The sequence below is a fragment of the Pipra filicauda genome, unplaced genomic scaffold (assembly GCF_003945595.2).
Source record: "Pipra filicauda isolate LSUMZ 115617 unplaced genomic scaffold, ASM394559v2 scaffold868_size63267_pilon, whole genome shotgun sequence".
In the NCBI taxonomy this organism is placed as follows: Eukaryota; Metazoa; Chordata; class Aves; order Passeriformes; family Pipridae; genus Pipra; species Pipra filicauda.
In genome coordinates this window covers 2,111-20,003 of record NW_024105051.1, presented here as the reverse complement: position 1 = coordinate 20,003, position 17,893 = coordinate 2,111, and the positions used below count along the sequence as shown (strand labels likewise).

The 17,893-nt window shown below is 53.4% G+C and overlaps 1 protein-coding gene and 1 pseudogene across 1 annotated transcript; both read left to right on the top strand.

Moving 5' to 3' along the window:
- The first annotated feature begins 4,985 nt into the window (after positions 1–4,985).
- LOC114001945 (olfactory receptor 14J1-like) lies at positions 4,986–6,022 on the top strand. The gene is made up of 2 exons (XM_039390723.1): positions 4,986–5,901; positions 5,943–6,022. Exons 1-2 carry the CDS (start codon positions 4,986–4,988, stop codon positions 6,020–6,022), a joined length of 996 nt encoding a protein of 331 aa, XP_039246657.1.
- A 10,682-nt stretch (positions 6,023–16,704) lies between these two features.
- Positions 16,705–17,674, top strand: LOC114000012 (annotated as a pseudogene).
- The last annotated feature ends 219 nt before the right edge of the window (positions 17,675–17,893 follow it).

Sequence of the window (17,893 nt, the reverse complement as noted above, 5' to 3'; positions counted from 1 at the left end):
TCCCAGGGTTCCTTTGGTTCCATGGGGTTCCACAGTGACAAAACTCCCTGGTTCTTATCCTTGCAACATGTGTGGGCCCATTCTCTCCCTGCCTGGGATGGAGCCCCATTGTGTTTGTGCAGGAATGGATCCAGGGCCATCCTGCCCCTGCCCCAATTGAATGCTGCACAAACGTCACTGCAGGCCCGACCCTGGATGCAGGAACAGTCTGGGAACTCCAGGCCTGCTGACATTCAGCAGAGCCAGGCGGGGTCCCAAAGAGCACAAGTGATTGACTGCAACCCCTGCAGGTCTCTGGCATTGCTGGGGACAAAGGCAGGAACTGCCAGGAGCTCTGCAGAGCCCTGACAGTGCCACTGCAATCCCAAGCTGCATTGCCCGGGGCAACCCTCAGCACAGCCAAGGCCACAACCCTTCCTGAAAGGTGTCCCTTCTGGGCAGGGCCAGGGGGACAAACCCCTCCCTCTGTCCCTGCACATGTTGGGTCCAATTCTCAGCCCCCACTTAGGGACAAAGTCAGCCTACATTGGGTGTTTAGCTTTGCATTTGCTTCACTCTTTTGTGCTTCCAACACACACACCCCAGTGTGGGCAGAGTCTGGCCCTCCAAAGAACACAAGACCTGACTATTTGTGGTTCCCGCTGCAGGGGCTGGAACTTGGGCCACAATCTGTGCCAGGAGCAGAGAGGTCCCTCCCCACAGAAACTTCTTGGCAATGGAGTTCTTAAGAAAAGGGGACAGGCTGTGGGGATCACTTGCAGGGCACAACCAGGGAATTGTCCTGACCAGCCTCCTGTTTACCATGACCAGCTTTCTCAGCCTCTTTTCTCTCTGTTTTCTCATGTTTCTTCCTCCAGTGACCACTGTGATCCCACCCTTCCCCTTCCTTTCGTACTTTCCTAGACATCCCATGACAAGTCTTCCTCAGTCCCCAAATGTGCTTTCTTTTTGCCTATCATGAGTCTCAGAGCCCAAGCATGAAAACCCCACCCACATTTGTGAGGTCATCCTGGGAGGCTCTGCCATTGACCCACTTGGTGAAGCCTTCACACAGATAATTTGGACGTGTCTTTGAATTATTTTTTTACCTTTTGGCCTTAGAAGGGTTTCTCCAAAAACATGGCAATTCAGGTCCTCAACTTGGAAATTCTTTGGAGAAGGAGTTGAGGACTCAAAGAATCCCAGAAATATTTGGCTTGGAAAAGAGCTAAAAGTTCATCTGGTCCAAGTCCCTGGACGTGGGCAGTGACATTTTTACTAGTTGAGGTTACTCACTTTCCCTGACCTTGGACGAATGCAGGGATGGGACATCCACTTCTCTGGAAATCTGCTTCAGTTCTTGTTGCCCTCATTGTTAAATATTTCTTCCTATTACAAATATAAAACTCTTCTCTTTCAGTTCCAAGCCATTGCCCTGTGTTCTGTCACTACAGGCCTTGGTAAATTGTATCCCTGTGATATCCTTAGACTATGAGCACCATGTGTTCATCTGCAAACACCTTGGAGAGTACCCAGGGATCTCCCAAGAAAAGATTTGGAGGCCTCAAGCCCATGACCACTCTGTAGGGACTAAGGAGCTCTGGGCTCCATTGTGTGGAGACTGAGGACAGTGGAGGAGTAGCCAGAGAGGGTTGAAGGGTGGTTTCAGAGATGGTGGATCCTTTTGTCAGAGCAGGAAACAGCATGAGAAATAAAGAAATAATGCCAAGTGCAGCTGGGGATGTCCAGGCTGGAAACAAAGAGAAAGAAGTTTCACTCTGAGGGCAGTGCTGTGGTGCAACACATCACCCAGGAGGAGTCTGGATGAGGCCAAGGCTTTGTGTGTGCAGGAAGAGCCAGGGAGGACGCAGAGATGTCAGTGCAGGAAGGTGCCAGCCAGGTGGGGCAGCCGGGGGGATGACGACAGCCTGCAGGGAAAGGGGCAGGGCATGGACACCGTAGGACAGCCTGGGCTGGAGAGGAGACAGGGAGGGGGAGAAGCTGAAAGGCCCTGCCAGAGCCACCTTCTGCAGGCCTTTGGCCATGGCTGCTGTCTGTGCCCCTGAGGCCAGGAGGAGGGGAGTGCCCCTTGCAGCCCTGGGGCCTCATGGCCTCCTTGTCCCTGCTCAGCAGCCTGGCAGGTGCCACCCCATGGGCCTGCCCTTGGCATTGCACATCCCACATCCCAGTGCCCCAGGAAGAGCCCTGAGGAATGAGGCAGGGACAGGATGTCCCTTCCCATAGGATGGGGGTCAGGGTTTGGCCCATTGGATTAATAAAACAAGTCAAAGCATATTAAGCATTAGAGCCACCTTTCCCTTGCTTGTCCATCCTTGGCATCACTGTCTGCAGTTTTCTGTTCCAACTGGAACCTGGGGACACGTTCTCAGTTGTGTCCATCAGTGAGACTCATTAGCACAAGAAACTTGAGTGTTTCAATCTCACTTTGACTTCTTGAAATTTTTTTTGAACTTTACCTCAGGAACTGAGTCTCAGGTAAACAACCCCAAACACCCCTGGGGGTCATGAAATGCCTGGGGCTGTTGCTGTGCTGCTGAGCTGGGCCGGGCTCCTGGCACACAGGGAGCTCCTGGCAAGCAAGAAGAGCTTCAAAGAGACAGCTCTGCTGGTGAGTAGCTTTTCTGCACAGCCCAGCAGGGCTGAGGGCACTGCCTGCAGCACCCAGGGCACAGGAGAGAAGGAACAGAGATGAGAGGCAGCCTGGGCTGGGAGGTGACTGAGCTCTCACCACGGGAGAAACCTTCCCAGGATTTGAAGGAAGAATTCTCTGGCTGTAGGAAAGTTCAACTTCCCTTCCTGGAGGCATCTCCTCAAGCTGGCACATCCCACAGCTTCCAGGATCTTTCAGCAGGACTCTCCCAGTTGCTGCAGTGCAGGGGAAGTGGCCACATGGCAGAGCAGGGCAGGAGCTGCAGGCAGCAAGGGCAGAGAGGAGAAGGGAGCAGGAGGTTCAAGGGATCCTGGGCTGGGAGGACAGGGCAGAGCTGCTCAGGGCAGGAACCTTGCCAGCCCTTTGCCACGGTCAGGCTGTGGCTGCAGAGCAGTGCAGGGGAGTTCCTGCAAGTGCCTCTGCCAGCTGCCAAATGGCAGCAGTGGCAGGAGCTGTCAGGATGGCTCTGCTGGATTTGCTGGGGTGCAGCAGGAGAAGCTGCTGCAGAGCAGGACTTGCTGCTGCCCCCTCAGAGGCCCAGGGCCAGAAGGTTCCCTGTGCCAGGGCTGGCTGTGGGGTGGGAAGGTGGGGGTGCAGCCAGGGGTGCCCAGGGCTGTGGGGCAGAGCAGGGTCCTGCCCCCAGGGCTCTGTGTGCTGGGGCAGGGACTCTGCTGCCTGCCAGGGGCAGCTCTCAGCCCGGCCAAGGAGCTGCCACGGCCCTGCAGGGAGAAGGGGGGGGTGGAAGGAGTGACCCCTCAGGGCAGGGCAGGGCTGGGCAGGGCCCTTCAGCTGCAGGCTCAGGGCTCCTCACAGCTTCAGCTCCACCTCCTCCATTTCCAGGGGCCCTTCTCAGGAAGCACATCCCCCCAGAACACCTCCCCCTTCCCAGCCACCGCAGGGGCTCTGGGATCTGCTCTGCAGCCCCTGCCCAGGCAGAGCTGCCCCTGGGCACTGGGCTGGGGATGGCTCTGGCAGCACTGGCAGGGAGCTGAGCTGGGCACAGGCAGGGGCTGCTGGCAGGAACAGCTCCTCAGCCAGAGACAGGCAGGCAGGGAGAGGGAGCTGCTGCCACAAGGGCTGGGCAGGGGGATGGGGGCCCCTCCCTGCTGTCCCTGTGGCACAGACCCCTTCCCTGAGCAGCTCCTGCCTGGGCTCCTTTCCCAGCCTAAGCAGAGCCTGTGCCCTCAGGCCCACGGGGGCTGGGCTGTGCATTGCCCTGCAGCAGCCAGAGCCCAGGCAAGGACAGGGCCCTGATTTCCAGCTGTCTCTGGGTGTCCCTCCTCCCTTGGCAGCAGCACTGTGGCATTTCACTGCCATCCCCTGCTGCCTGGGCTCTCCTTGTTCTTACCAGTGGGTTTTCTGAGCCAGTGTGGTGCTTGGGGGTGGCAGATTCCTGTGCAGACCCAAACCCTTTGGGTGCTGCTGTGGGGATGTGTCTGTGGGAGCCAAGTGCCCAAGTGCCCTCCAGGCACCTTCAGGGTTTTCAGCTGTTTGCCTGGGTGTCCTGCAGGGCTGCAGGTGCCCTCCAGAAGGGCACAGCTCTGCCATAGGATCTCTGTGCTGCACAGGATCCCCATGGAGAAAACTCCTCAGTGCTAAATCCATGCAAATGCCCTGGGCAGCCGTACTTGGGAGCTGCAATGATCCCTGTGTGTGGCAGTCTGGGAGCAGAAAGATGAGATCCTAATCAGGCATCCTGTGGAAATGCTAGGATTCTGTCAATCTACTCTTTGAACCAGGATTCCTCTGCTCCCAGAAGTGCTTTGTTTCTTTTTGCAGGGAATTCCTAAGGGCCATCCCCCTTCAGCCAGCCAGGGACAGCTGTGTACAGGAAAGATGGCCAGCTCTTGTCTCTGCACCAAGAGACCATCCCTTTGCCTCTCAGCACTCACAAGATTGCACTTGGAGCACATGAGAAATGTCAGAGATTTCAACCATCCAAACTCACTCCTGGCAAGAGGAACTGGAATAAAATCCAGTCCCCCAAATCCCCTCCCTCTGTTCTGAGCTTGGGCAAACTGTGACCAGCAGTTCTGGAAACACTTTGATACATCACAAGTACATTTAATTGGAGGTCACCCTGTGCTCCAAGTTGCCTCTCACTGCACAGCAAAAAGGATTCCTCGGGAGCCCATTCCAGGGTCCCTGCTCTCAGTGCCCCCTTCAGCCAGCAAACCCCAGAGCTCAGGGAGAGGGATGCAGAGAGATCTTCCTGAAAAGAGGCCCTGAATTCTGAATTGCTATGAGACATGCAAGATGTTTTGCTAACTGGGTCTGATCTAATTCAGCTCTGCCTCTTTTCTCCATAACAGAAAACAATAACCTGAGGCAGCAAATGTCCAACAGCAGCTCCATGGCCCAGTTCCTCCTCCTGGCATTGGCAGACAGGCGGGAGCTGCAGCTCCTGCACTTCTGGCTCTTCCTGGCCATCTCCCTGGCTGCCCTCCTGGCCAACGGCCTCATCCTCAGCGCCGTAGCCTGTGACCACCACCTGCACACCCCCATGGGCTTCTTCCTGCTCAACCTCTCCCTCACAGACCTGGGCTGCATCTGCACCACTGTCCCCAAAGCCATGCACAACTCCCTCCATAACACCACAACCATCTCCTATGCAGGATGCACTGCCCAAGTGTTTCTGTTTATGTTTTTCATGTCAGCAGAGGTTTCCCTCCTCACCATCATGTGCTACGACCGCTACGTTGCCATCTGCAAACCCCTGCACTACGGGACCCTCCTGGGCAGCAGAGCTTGTGCCCACATGGCAGCAGCTGCCTGGGCCACTGGCTTTCTCAATGCTCTGCTGCACACAGCCAATACATTTTCCCTGCCCCTGTGTCAGGGCAATGCCCTGGGCCAGTTCTTCTGTGAGGTTCCCCCCATCCTCAAGCTCTCCTGCTCACACTCTTACATCAGGGAACTCTGGCTTCTCTTGTTTTCCATCTCTTTATTATTTGGTTGTTTCATTTTCATTGTTTTCTCCTATGTGCAGATCTTCAGGGCTGTGCTGAGGATCCCCTCTGAGCAGGGACGGCACAAAGCCTTTTCCACGTGCCTCCCTCACCTGGCCGTGGTCACCCTGTTCCTCAGCACTGGCACATTTGGCTACCTGAAGCCCCCCTCCATCTCCTCCCCATCCCTGGATCTGACACTATCAGTTCTGTACTCGGTGGTTCCTCCAGCACTGAACCCCCTCATCTACAGCCTCAGGAACCAGGAGCTCAAGGATGCCATAAGTAGAATGATGACTGGATGCTTTTCAGGAGCAATAAAGTGCCTGTTTTCTGGTGTGTAGCATTCAGAATGGGACTCACTAATGGCCCAGCCTTCCTGCTCAGGTTTTTCGTGGAGGTCATCGGGTTCTTCTTGCAATAACTTTCTGTTAAATGATATATTATTATGCATCTGCCTTCTAATTTAATGTCTACCCACTGAATTTGACCCAGAGATGTAAAGATGATGAATTGTTCTCTCTGAGTATTTAAACAAAATAAAGGACCCTGCAAGGCTTTCTTTGTCCAAATCCTTCTTCTCAGATGTTCCTAAAGGACAGCACACTGCAGGACAGGGGGTATTTGCAAACGGGAAGGGGACAATAATCCCAGCCCAGCAGCACTGCCAGGGAGCAGCAGGGCTTGGTCTTTGCAGAGCTGCTCTCTTGCCACTTCCACACTGTCCTCCTGAGCCCCTTTCTCTGGGTAAGGCCTGAGTGCTCTCTGAGCACAGTCCTGGGGGGTGGAAGCCCTTGGAGCACAGGCAGGGACAGGCCCTGGGAACTTGTGAAGCAGAGCTGGGCTCCCTTCCAGCATCTCCAGGATGCTCTGGGATCTTCTGAGGCCACTGCATGGACTGGGTCACTTCTTCTGTCACCTTGCTCCAGGGCTGCAACTCTCCTGCAGTGTCCCCATGACACTCCTGCTCTCTGCTTTCCAGGTTCCATTTTCAGATCCAGTCTTCCCCTCCTGTTCCCAGGGACATCCTGGGAGTGCTTCAGAGCTGCCATCCTGGGGCAGCTCCTGCCCAGCGTGGGCAGGCACAAGGTCTCTCCAGCTGCTCCTCTCCCCTCCCCAGTGCCACTGTTCTCTGCAGCCTCCTCATCCTTGCCCAGCACAGCCCTCCTGGCACAGTTGGACACAGCCCTTGTTCTCCCCCCTCCTCAGGCACCTGCCCAACCCCCTCAGCTCCAGCCTGAGGGCCACAAACCTTCAGGGCAGGGAGGCACTGGGGAAAATGCTGAGGAAACCTTTCAGCTGCACTCAAATCCAATTGGAGGGGTTGGCCTCGAGGAAGAAATCCCTTCTCATTCTCCAGAACCACCAGGACAACCTGTGTTGTGTCCTGGGCACTCCTCTGGAAGTGTGGGATATGGAAAAGGTTTTGGTGTCAGGGATATTGAGAAGGCTGGGCAGTGTCACTGGGAGACCTCTCCCAAACCCTTGGAAAGGCCAGAGCCAGCCCAGAGCTTCCTGGGGCCTTGGCAAAGGCAGACATGGAACCAGTCTGCAAACAGGGCAGCAAGGAGGGTTGGCAGAGTTCCAGACTGCTCAGGCTCAGCAGGGAAGGGGAGAGGGCAAGTCCTGCTGCAGCCATTGCCAGGCATGGGAAGGACAAGGCAGGGATTGCAGAACCCCTGTGGGAGGGAATAGAAGAGGATGTTTTGTGCCCAGACTTTATCAAGGCCCTTGACATGGTCTCCTGTGGTCTCCTTATGGCCAGACTGGTGAGAGCTGGACTGAAGAAGTGGAAGATGTGGTGGGTGGGAAGTTGGCTGAATGAAGAGTGTCAAATAAAATCCATGGTACATAGTCCTCTTGGCAGCAACTTCCTGGTGAAATCCCTCAGTGACCAGCCCTTGGACACCACTATAGAACATCTTTATTATCTCTCTGTACAATGGGACAAAATGTGTCCTTTGTGGATGATGCCAAATTTCAGGGAGCCCTTGAGCAACCTGTCCTGATTTAAAGACACATATTGGGGCAGGAAATCCAATAAAATGAACTCAATCCCCTTTTATTCCCCACCAATACAGGGAGACAAACTACAAGGAGGTAAAAGTGAAAAAAATAACAGTTGACTGACAAGACATATAGCAACAAAAATGGCAATACCAACATAACAGTTCAAAGCAACAGCAGAGAGAGAAATTGCCTCCTCTTTCCCCCCCTGCCCCAACACCCTTTTGTAAACAGATAAAAACAGGGATAAACACCTGCCTCCCTTCCCCCTTTTTCCCCTGAATGAACAAAGAACAAAAATTAAACCAGTGGAAAGAGGGGACAAAGCAAAATGTGGGAAACTCTCTGGTCTGAGATCAGTTGTGCTGCCCAAGAACACGCTGACTCCAGAGGTGTCCAAGCGGGGCAGAGCCGGCGACTCCGGTCCGTGCGGCGGCGGGGGGGAGGCAGCGGCTCTGCTTGATTCCATGGAGTTCTGGGGAGGCACAGTGGGCCCTTGGTTCCAGGAGGGTCTGAGATGTCTCAGAGTTCCTTTTGTTCCAAAGAGACCCTGCATGTCACAGTGGCCCTTTGTTCCATGAGATTCCACAGTGTCCCTGCATTCCTTTGGTTCCATGAGGCCCTGCAGTGTCACACTGACACTTGATTCCGTGACCTTACAAAGAATCAGAATGGCCCCTTGATTTAAGACCGACTGCACATGGGGCTGCCTTAGGGGGAGTGTGGGCACCCACACAAGGGAGTTGTCACCCCCTGGACTCAGCCCTGGTGTCACCACATCTGGACTGGTCTGTCTGTCTGTGAGGTTCCCCATTCTGGAGGAATGAGGAAGAACTGGAGAGGGTCTAGAGCAGATCTGACAGGATGGAGCTTTTCTCCGTATTGGAAGTAGAATGAAATCTCCACAAAGAGTAGCTTGGAAGGTTCAGACAGAAGGTGACGAAACAGAAATGTCACTCAATGGGGACCCTTGTGGTGCAAGAGGTCACCCAGAGGGAGTCAGGATCAGCCCATGGCTTTGTGTTCCAGGGAACAGCCAGAGCTGGTGCAGAGCCATCAGGGAGGGTCTAGAAATGCTGCTGGGAGGGGGTGGGAAAGCAGGAGGGGTGTGTGCAGCCTGCAAGGCCAGAGCAGCAGCAGGGCCAGGGCAGGACAGCCTGCAGGAGAGATGGCCAAGGGCTCTGGCAGGGCTGCAAGGCCCAAAGGCACCTGCCAGGCTGCTGAGCAGGGACAAGGAGGCCATGAGGCCCCAGGGCTGCAAGGGGCACTCCCCTCCTCCTGGCCTCAGGGGCACAGACAGCAGCCATGGCCAAAGGCCTGCAGAAGGTGGCTCTTTTGGGGCCTTTCAGCTTCTCCCCCTCCCTGTCTCCTCTCCAGCCCAGGCTGTCCTACGGTGTCCATGCCCTGCCCCTTTCCCTGCAGGCTGTCGTCATCCCCCCGGCTGCCCCACCTGGCTGGCACCTTCCTGCACTGACATCTCTGCGTCCTCCCTGGCTCTTCCTGCACACACAAAGCCTTGGCCTCATCCACACTCCTGGGTGATGTGTTGCAGCGTTTTCTATGAAATTCCTTTTTCCTCATGTCCACTCGGGACCTCCCCAGCTGCACTTGGCATTAATTCTTTCTTTCTCATGCTCTTTTCTGCTCTGACAGAAGGATCCACCATCTCTAAATCCTCCCTTCAAGCCCTCTCAGGGCTGTCCTGTGCTGTCCTCAGTCTCCACACCAGTGAGGCCACAGCTCCTCAGCCCCTCTCTAGTGCTCATGTGCTTGAGACCTTTCAAGCCCATCTTGGGAGATCTCTGGGCACTCACAGATGTTTTTGCAGATGAAAATGTCGTGCTCATAGTCTAAGTAAATCACAGAGATACTTTTTACCAAGGCCTGTAGTAGCAGAACACGGGCAATGGCTTTGAACTGAAAGAGAAGTGTTTTATATTGGATAATAGGAGGAAAGATTTAACAATAAGGGCGGTAAGAACTGGAACAGGTTTCCAGAGAAGTGGATGCCCCAACCCTGCATTTGTCCAAGGTCAGAGACTGTGAGTAACCTGAATTAATAAAAAATGTCACTGTCCATGTGGAGGGACTTGGACCAGATGACCTTTTATCTCCCTTCCAAGCCAAATCATTCTGGGATTCTTTAAAGTCCCAAACTTGTTCTCCAAGAATTTACATCTTTGAGGACATGATTTCCCATGTTTTTGGAAAAACCATTCTAAACCCAAAAGGTAAAAAATTAATTCCAAGGAAGTTCCAAGGTATCTGTGGGACACTGTAACTAAGTGGGTTAATGGCAGAACCTCTCAGCTGAGGATGGGGGATTTGGCCTCGGGCTCTGAGACACATGATGGGCAGCCAGAAAGAGTATTTGGGGACTGGGCAAGACTTGTCCTGGGATGTCTAGGAAAGAACCAAAGCAAGGGTAGAATCACAGTGGTCATTGGAGGAACAAGCTTCCCCTTGTGCAGATCCTTGAGAAAGAGATTGAAGTGCCCTGAGCCCAGTGCTGAGCCCTGGGAACACCCCTGGATGGAACTCCATTGCCCACCACTCCTTGGGCCTGGCCATCCACACAGATGTTTGCCCAGTGAACAGATGCTGCAGAAGGTGTTTGATAAAGGTCCTGTAAGCCCAGAATATTGGGATGAGTGCAGATTTAGCTCTGCACAACACAGAAATTCATTCACTTTCTCTCTTTTCCTCCCTCTGTGGATGGAGGGATCTTGTGACTTCAGTGTGTGACTCCCTGTGTGCAAAGGGCAAATATGGACAGAATCCGGGGCAGGGAGTGTTGGAGTTGATCTTGGGATCTGTGCTTGACACAGAAGGGGTTCACTATTGGTCTAAGACTCTGCAAAGTGGACTTCAGTGGAGGCAGCATGGACTTAATATACAGCAAAGGATTAAGGGTTTCTTTGTTTATTGAGCTGTGCCTTCCTCTGGTTTTGTTTGCTGGCAATAAATGAACATCCCTCTGTGTCTCGGGCAGCTCTTTCTCCAAGCCAAGCAGGTGGGAGTTGGTGCCAAGGAGCTGAAACCTGCAGGTCCAGCCTTGAGTGGAGGGAGCTCAGATTTGCCCAAGGCTGCTTTGAGTGCCAGGGCTTTGATGAGGGAATGTTGGGGTGGGGATAGGGATAAAGTCTGATGGATTGTCAGACAGAAAGGGTCTTGATTTTGGTATCTATTCAGACTGAATTAGGAGGTGCTTGGGATCAATATCGACTGGGGATTACTGATATCAGTGTAAAACCAGGAAAAAAGGAAACAGGCCACGAAAAAGACAGCTTTTCTCATGGTTTTAGTAATACAATATATTTTCACTTGGAATGCACTTCTGAGATCTGTCTAATTAACCACAAATAAAATGAAGACTTAGAAGTCAATTATTCCCAGGGGCTTGTCTGGTTAAGATGCCATCACTGAGAAGCGAATGTGGAGGAATGAGCAGACAAGGAGACCATCCCTGGGGCTGGGGAAGCAGGAACTCAGAGTCACTGGTTCCAGGTGGAAAATGGACTGGGGGATGTTTCTGTGAGAGCCCATAAAGGGTGTGCTGGTTTCAGGGGGAGTACAGTTAAATTTCTTCCCTGTGGCTGGTGCAGGGCTGTGTTTTGGGTTTGTGCTGAACACAGGGTTGATAATCACAGAATGACAGAATAGGCTGAGTTGGAAGGGACCCACAAGGATGATGCCTTAAGCCCCTAATGTTTTTTTATTTTTCTAATATTTGTAAGACTTGTAAGTTTTATAAGTAGGTTTTAAAAGCAGAACCCCCTCCCTCCTTTGTCCCTTGTCCCTTTCCCTTTCTCCAGTACCCTTGTTTATACATTCCTTAACCCTCTTACCCCATTCTATGCTCCCTATATCGATCCTACTTCTGAATACAGCAGAGATGTTTAGTCTCTTGTCAAGGCAAGGCCTGGATTGTTGGCAGAACAGAATATCAGGGCCTAAACCACAGAATACGGTCAAGAATTAGGTAACTATGTACCCTTTGTGCTCTGATGAAGACAAAGATGGGATGAATAAGGGGTCCCGAAATACACCCCAGACCCATTTTAAGGGGATGGACCCGGGGCGGACCAGAGTAAAGGCCACAGGGTGGACACATCTGGGATTGGATGGATGGTATTATAAAATGTAACCTCTCAGGCACGGCTGGCGCGCGTCCTGTAACATCTCGCCTTGGCAGAATAAAACCCTTTCTTATCTCACCCCTAATTAACTGCTCTGGAGATATTTTTTCTGCACCAAAATACAGCGGCAACAGAGCAGTTAATTAGGGGTGAGATAAGAAAAATAAAAAAAAAACATTAGGGGCTTAAGGCATCAGTACCTTAAAGAGCATCTCAGTCCAACCCCCTGCCATGGGCAGGGACACCTTCCACTAGACTCAGAGCTCAGAGCCCCATCCAACCTGGCCTTGAACACTTCCAGGGATGGGGCAGCCAGAACTCCTCTGAGTAATCTGTGCCAGGATCTCACTACCATCACAGTCCAGAAATTCTTCCTAATATCCCATCTAACCCTTCCCTCTCTCAGTGTGAAGCCATTCCCCTCGTCCTGTCACTCCAGGCCCTTGTCCAAAGTCTCTCTCCATCTTTCTTGTTGGCTCCCTTCAGGCACTGCAAGGCCACAATTAGGTCACCCCAAAGCCTTCTCTTCTCCAGCCTCAACAATGCCAATTCTCTCAGCCTTTCCTCACAGCAGAGCTGCTCCATCCCTCGGATCCTCTTGCTGCTCCCCTCTGGACTCGCTCCAGCAGGTCCATGTCCTTCCTGTGCTGGAGCCCAGAGCTGGAGGCAGCTCTGCAGGGGTGACAACATTACAGCCCTGTGTGTTCCAGCAAGGACACTGTGGAACCTCCTGGAGTAAAGGGGCCATTGTGACACTGCAGGGCCTTCTGGAGCCAAAGGAGCCCTGGGACACTGTGGAACCTCCTGGAACCAAGGGAGCATTGTGACAATGTGAAAACTCATGGAATTAAGAAGCCATTCTGACACTGCAAGGCCTCATGAAACCAAAGGAACCCTGGGACACTGTGGAACCTCCTGGAACCAAGGGTTCATTGTGCCATGAAGGGCCTCATGGAACCAAGGGAGCCCTGAGACATTTTGGGCCCTCATAGAATCAGGGGCCACTGTGACACTGAGGAACCTTGGGGACTCAGAGGCCACTGTGACACTGCAGGGCCTCATGGAACCAAAGGAACCCTGGGATAATGGGGAACCACATGGAATTACTAACCCACTGTGACACTGCAGGGCCTCATGGAACCAAAGGAACCCTGGGATAATGGGGAACCACATGGAATTACCAGGCCACTGTGACACTGCAGGGCCTCATGGAACCAAAGGACTCCTGGGACACTGTGGAATCTCATGGAACCAAGGGGCCACTGTGATATGTGGGGCCTCCTAGGACCAAAGGAGTCCTGAGACATTTTGCAAACTCATGGAATCAAGGGTCCATTATCACCCTACAGAGCCTTACAAAGCCAAATGGACCCTGTGACTCTGTGGAACCTCATGGAATCCAGTGGCCATTCCCACACTGTAAAACCTCATGGATACTGTCAGGTTCCCATTATGAAAAGACGCCTCTGCCCAAATTCAGCTGCAAAGGAGACCATGTGCCAAAGTCAGCAGTCCAGCTTTGATTTAACAGTAAATATGAGGGAGAGAGAGAGAAAGAAATAGAAAGAGAGAGAAGAAGGAGGTGGTGGAAAGACAGAGAGAGAGAGACAGAGATGAAGTAAATGTATCACCCCATGGAGATCCCTGGGGCATCCTGTCAGTCCTTCACCCTGCTCTGCTCGGTGGAGGGTCCCCAAGTTGTGCTTCTGGGCTATCACTTTTATACAGCCCAAGCCCTGGGTATTCAGGGGGGTAGATGCTGTTCCCACAGCTTGGGCTGGCACGTGGACAAGGACTTGCTTCCTTTCCCACAGTTTGCCACGGTGGGAGTTTTGCCCGGTGTGCTTCCAGTCTGCAGGTGGGAATTTTTGTCTGGATGGGTTCCCCAGACCTGCCTTACCAGCCCTGGCTTCCTGTTGGGGCTCTCTGCTCTTTCCCACAGTCTGCACAGTGCAATTCTGTCCTGGGGGCTACTTCCAGAGCTTCACCTCCCTTTAGGCCTTGGAATTAAAGGCCTTCCTGTTTGCCACCAGTGCTTATGTGTTGTGGTGCCTTATGGGATTTTCCTGCTTTGACAGTGTTTTGAGACAGTTCATTGTGCCCTTCAAGTCCTTCCATGTGCACACACCCCCCACTCTCACCAGTGTCTGGCCCTCCAAAGAACACCAGCCCTGATGATTTGTAGCTCCCACTCCAGTGGTTGGCACTTGGAGCTCCCTCCTGTACCCAGAGCTCAGAGCTCCCTTGTCCCAGAAAGTTTAAAGAGATTGTGCCTCATTCTGCCAAGACAACCCTTGGAAAAAAGTGTCATTCTGTGTTTCCTGGGATAAGGGCACTTTATTGTCATCTTCCAAAACCTTGGAGAGGTCCCAGAGATCTCCCAGGAAGGAATTTGGGGCCTCAAGCACATGACCCATATATAGAGGCTGAGGACTCAGTGGTGTGAAGATTGAGGACAGTAGAGGAGCAGCCTGAGAGGTCTGGAAGGGGGGTGTCAGAGCTGGTGGAGCTTTTCTTCCTGTCAGAAAACAGCCTAAGAAAGAACTAGTGCCACCAAGGGCAGCTGGGGTGGCCTAGACCGGTGACAAGAAGTCAGAAATTTCCCTCCAAGGTCAGTGTTGTGGTGCAATATGTCACAAAGGAGTGTGGATGAGGCCAAGGCTTTGTGTGTGCAGGAAGAGCCAGGGAGGACGCAGAGATGTCAGTGCAGGAAGGTGCCAGCCAGGTGGGGCAGCCGGGGGGATGACGACAGCCTGCAGGGAAAGGGGCAGGGCATGGACACCGTAGGACAGCCTGGGCTGGAGAGGAGACAGGGAGGGGGAGAAGCTGAAAGGCCCTGACAGAGCCACCTTCTGCAGGCCTTTGGCCATGGCTGCTGTCTGTGCCCCTGATGCCAGGAGGAGGGGAGTGCCCCTTGCAGCCCTGGGGCCTCATGGCCTCCTTGTCCCTGCTCAGCAGCCTGGCAGGTGCCACCCCATGGGCCTGCCCTTGGCATTGCACATCCCACATCCCAGTGCCCCAGGAAGAGCCCTGAGGAATGAGGCAGGGACAGGATCTGCCTTCCCAGGGGCTGGGGGTCAGGGCTTGGTCCTTTGGATTAAGGAAACAAGTCAAGGTTTCTTCAGCATCAGAGCCACCTTTCCCTTGCTTGTCCATCCTTGTCATCACTGTCTGCAGATTTCTACTCTAACTGGAACCTGGGGACACGTTCTCAGTTGTGTCCCTCAGTGAGACTCATTAGCACTACAAGAAACTTCAGTGTTTTAATCTCACTTTGACTTCTTGAGAAGTTGTTTGAACTTCCTCTCAGGGACTGAGTCTCATGTAAACAACATCAAACCCCCCTGAGGGTCATGAAATGCCTGGGGCTGTTGCTGTGCTGCTGAGCTGGGCTGGGCTCCTGGCACACAGGGAGCTCCTGGCAAGCAAGAAGAGCTTCAAAGAGACAGCTCTGCCCAGGAGCAGCTCCTCTGCACAGCCCAGCAGGGCTGAGGGCACTGCCAGGCCAGCTCAGGGACACCAGCAGGGCACAGACAGAGCTTCAAGGGGCTCAGCACTGGCAGGATGGCTGAGAGCTCCCTGCAGGAGGAACCTTGGCAGGGCTGCACATGGTGAGTCTGTGGCTGCAGGGCAGTGCAGGGGCAGCTCCTGGAGGCATCTCCTAAAGCTGGCCCAGCCCCAGCTGATGGGATGGGGGAGCAGGGGCTGTTTTGGGGCACTTTGGAAGAGCTGTGAAGCCGGGGGTGCAGCCAGGGGTGCCCAGGGCTGTGGGGCAGAGCAGGGTCCTGCAGCCCAGGGTGCTGTGCTGGGCAGGGACTCTGCTGCCTGCCAGGGGCAGCTCTCAGCCGGCCCGGGGAGCTGCTCCAGGGCTGGGGCACAAGGGCTGTGGGCAAGGAGCAAACCTGGCAGCTGAGGGAGGATCTTTTCCATGTCTCGCTGTTGCAGGGTCACACTTGCTCTCAGCTCCACACCACTACACCATATGGAATGGAGAATGTTTTGCAAAGCTCACAAAAGACAGGGGCTACAGGAAAGGAATTAGTGCTGAGGTGTGTTTCCTGCTTAGGCATTGTAGCAGAGACATTGTTCTCTCAGGTCAGGAGGCTGCACTGAAATTCCAACTCTTTTACTCTCAGAGATGAATATTTCAGGCAGGATCAGAAATGAGCACAGGATCCTGGGCAGTGCTGAGCCTTCCCTTGGGGGTGGGCACTCTCCTGTCCCAGCCCTTGGCTTCCCTGCAGGAGGGCTCCTGTCCTGCTCTGTCCAGCACAGTTGCACCTCTGGGCTGGCACAGGGGACACTTCCCAGAGCTGCCCTTTCAAGCAACACTGCCCTGCTCTCAGCACAGATCTTGGTGGGGTTTTTAAAGATGAATCTGTGTGTGAAGTCCTCTTCAAGGCAGCCCAAGGGAAAGTGCAGGGCAGATGGGAAACAGGCTGAGAGGCACTGCAGCTCTCCTGGCTCTGCAATAAGCAATGGAGAGCTCAGCCCTTCTGCCTGTCCTGGCTCAACACTCTTCAGAATTGTCATCAGAAAAAATTTGCCCCTTAAAAAGCACTCCCAGGTGTTATGATTGTAAACAAAAAAATCCAGTCGAAATTATTTTAAGAATACACTGTGCCTCTCTCCCGCAGCCCAAATTGCTCAAAGACAACAGTGCAGGAATTGAACTTTTCCATCAAAGCTGGGTTCCATGTGACATCCCCTGTGGTCGTGAGAGCTGTCCCAAAGCAGCTCCATGTCTGCACTGCAGCAGAGCAAAGCTGAGTCCTTGGCAGCACATGGGCAGAGCTCCTGCTCCTCACAGCACCCTCAGAGAGCACAAACCAGAGAAAAGAAAGGCCTTGACTTGGAGGGGATTTCCCTGAAAACTGCCCTGGCTTTGCTGAGAGGGGGCTGCTTTAATTGTTCCCTGTGCTTTCCTTTTCTGAACAGACCCTGTCCTAAGGAACAGCAAATGTCCAACAGCAGCTCCATGGCCCAGTTCCTCCTCCTGGCATTGGCAGACAGGCGGGAGCTGCAGCTCCTGCACTTCTGGCTCTTCCTGACCACCTCCCTGGCTGCCCTCCTGGCCAACGGCCTCATCCTCAGCGCCGTAGCCTGCGACCACCACCTGCACACCCCCATGGGCTTCTTCCTGCTCAACCTCTCCCTCACAGACCTGGGCTGCATCTGCACCACTGTCCCCAAAGCCATGGACAACTCCCTCTGGGGCTCCAGAGCCATCTCCTACAAGGGGTGTGCTGCACAGCTCTTTTTCTTTCTGTTCTTCATGTTAGCAGAGTATTTCCTCCTCACCATCATGTGCTACGACCGCTACGTTGCCATCTGCAAACCCCTGCACTACGGGACCCTCCTGGGCAGCAGAGCTTGTGCCCACATGGCAGCAGCTGCCTGGGCCACTGGCTTTCTCACTGCTCTGCTGCACACAGCCAATACATTTTCCCTGCCCCTGTGCCAGGGCAATGCCCTGGGCCAGTTCTTCTGTGAAATCCCACACATCCTCAAGCTCTCCTGCTCACACTCAGGCTACCTCAGGGAAATTGGGCTCATTGCAGTTACTGCCAGTTTATCACTTGGTTGTTTTGTTTTCATTGTTTTCTCCTATGTGCAGATCTTCAGGGCTGTGCTGAGGATCCCCTCTGAGCAGGGACGGCACAAAGCCTTTTCCACCTGTCTCCCTCACCTGGCCGTGGTCTCCCTGTCATTTAGCACTGGTGTATTTTCCGACCTGAAGCCCCCCTCCATCTCCTCCCCATCCCTGGATCTGGCACTATCAGTTCTGTACTCAGTGGTGCCTCCAGCACTGAACCCCTTCATCTACAGCCTCAGGAACCAGGAGCTCAAGGATGCCATAAGGAAAATGATGACTGGATGCTTTTCAGGAGCAACAACCTGCCTTTTTTCTTCTGCACAACACTCAATGTGTATTCCTTTACTGTCCCAGGCTGCCTTCTAAATCTTTTGAGAGTGGTAGTGGTTTCCTGCATTTTTTATGCTTTTAATGTTGTTAACACAGAAATTTATTCTTCATCTCATACCTAATTCACTTTCAACCTCTTTGTTTTGACCCACAATTGTGTAAATGAGGAATCATTCTCTGTGTGCATTTAAACAAAATAAAAGTTCCTGCAGCAACTTCTTTC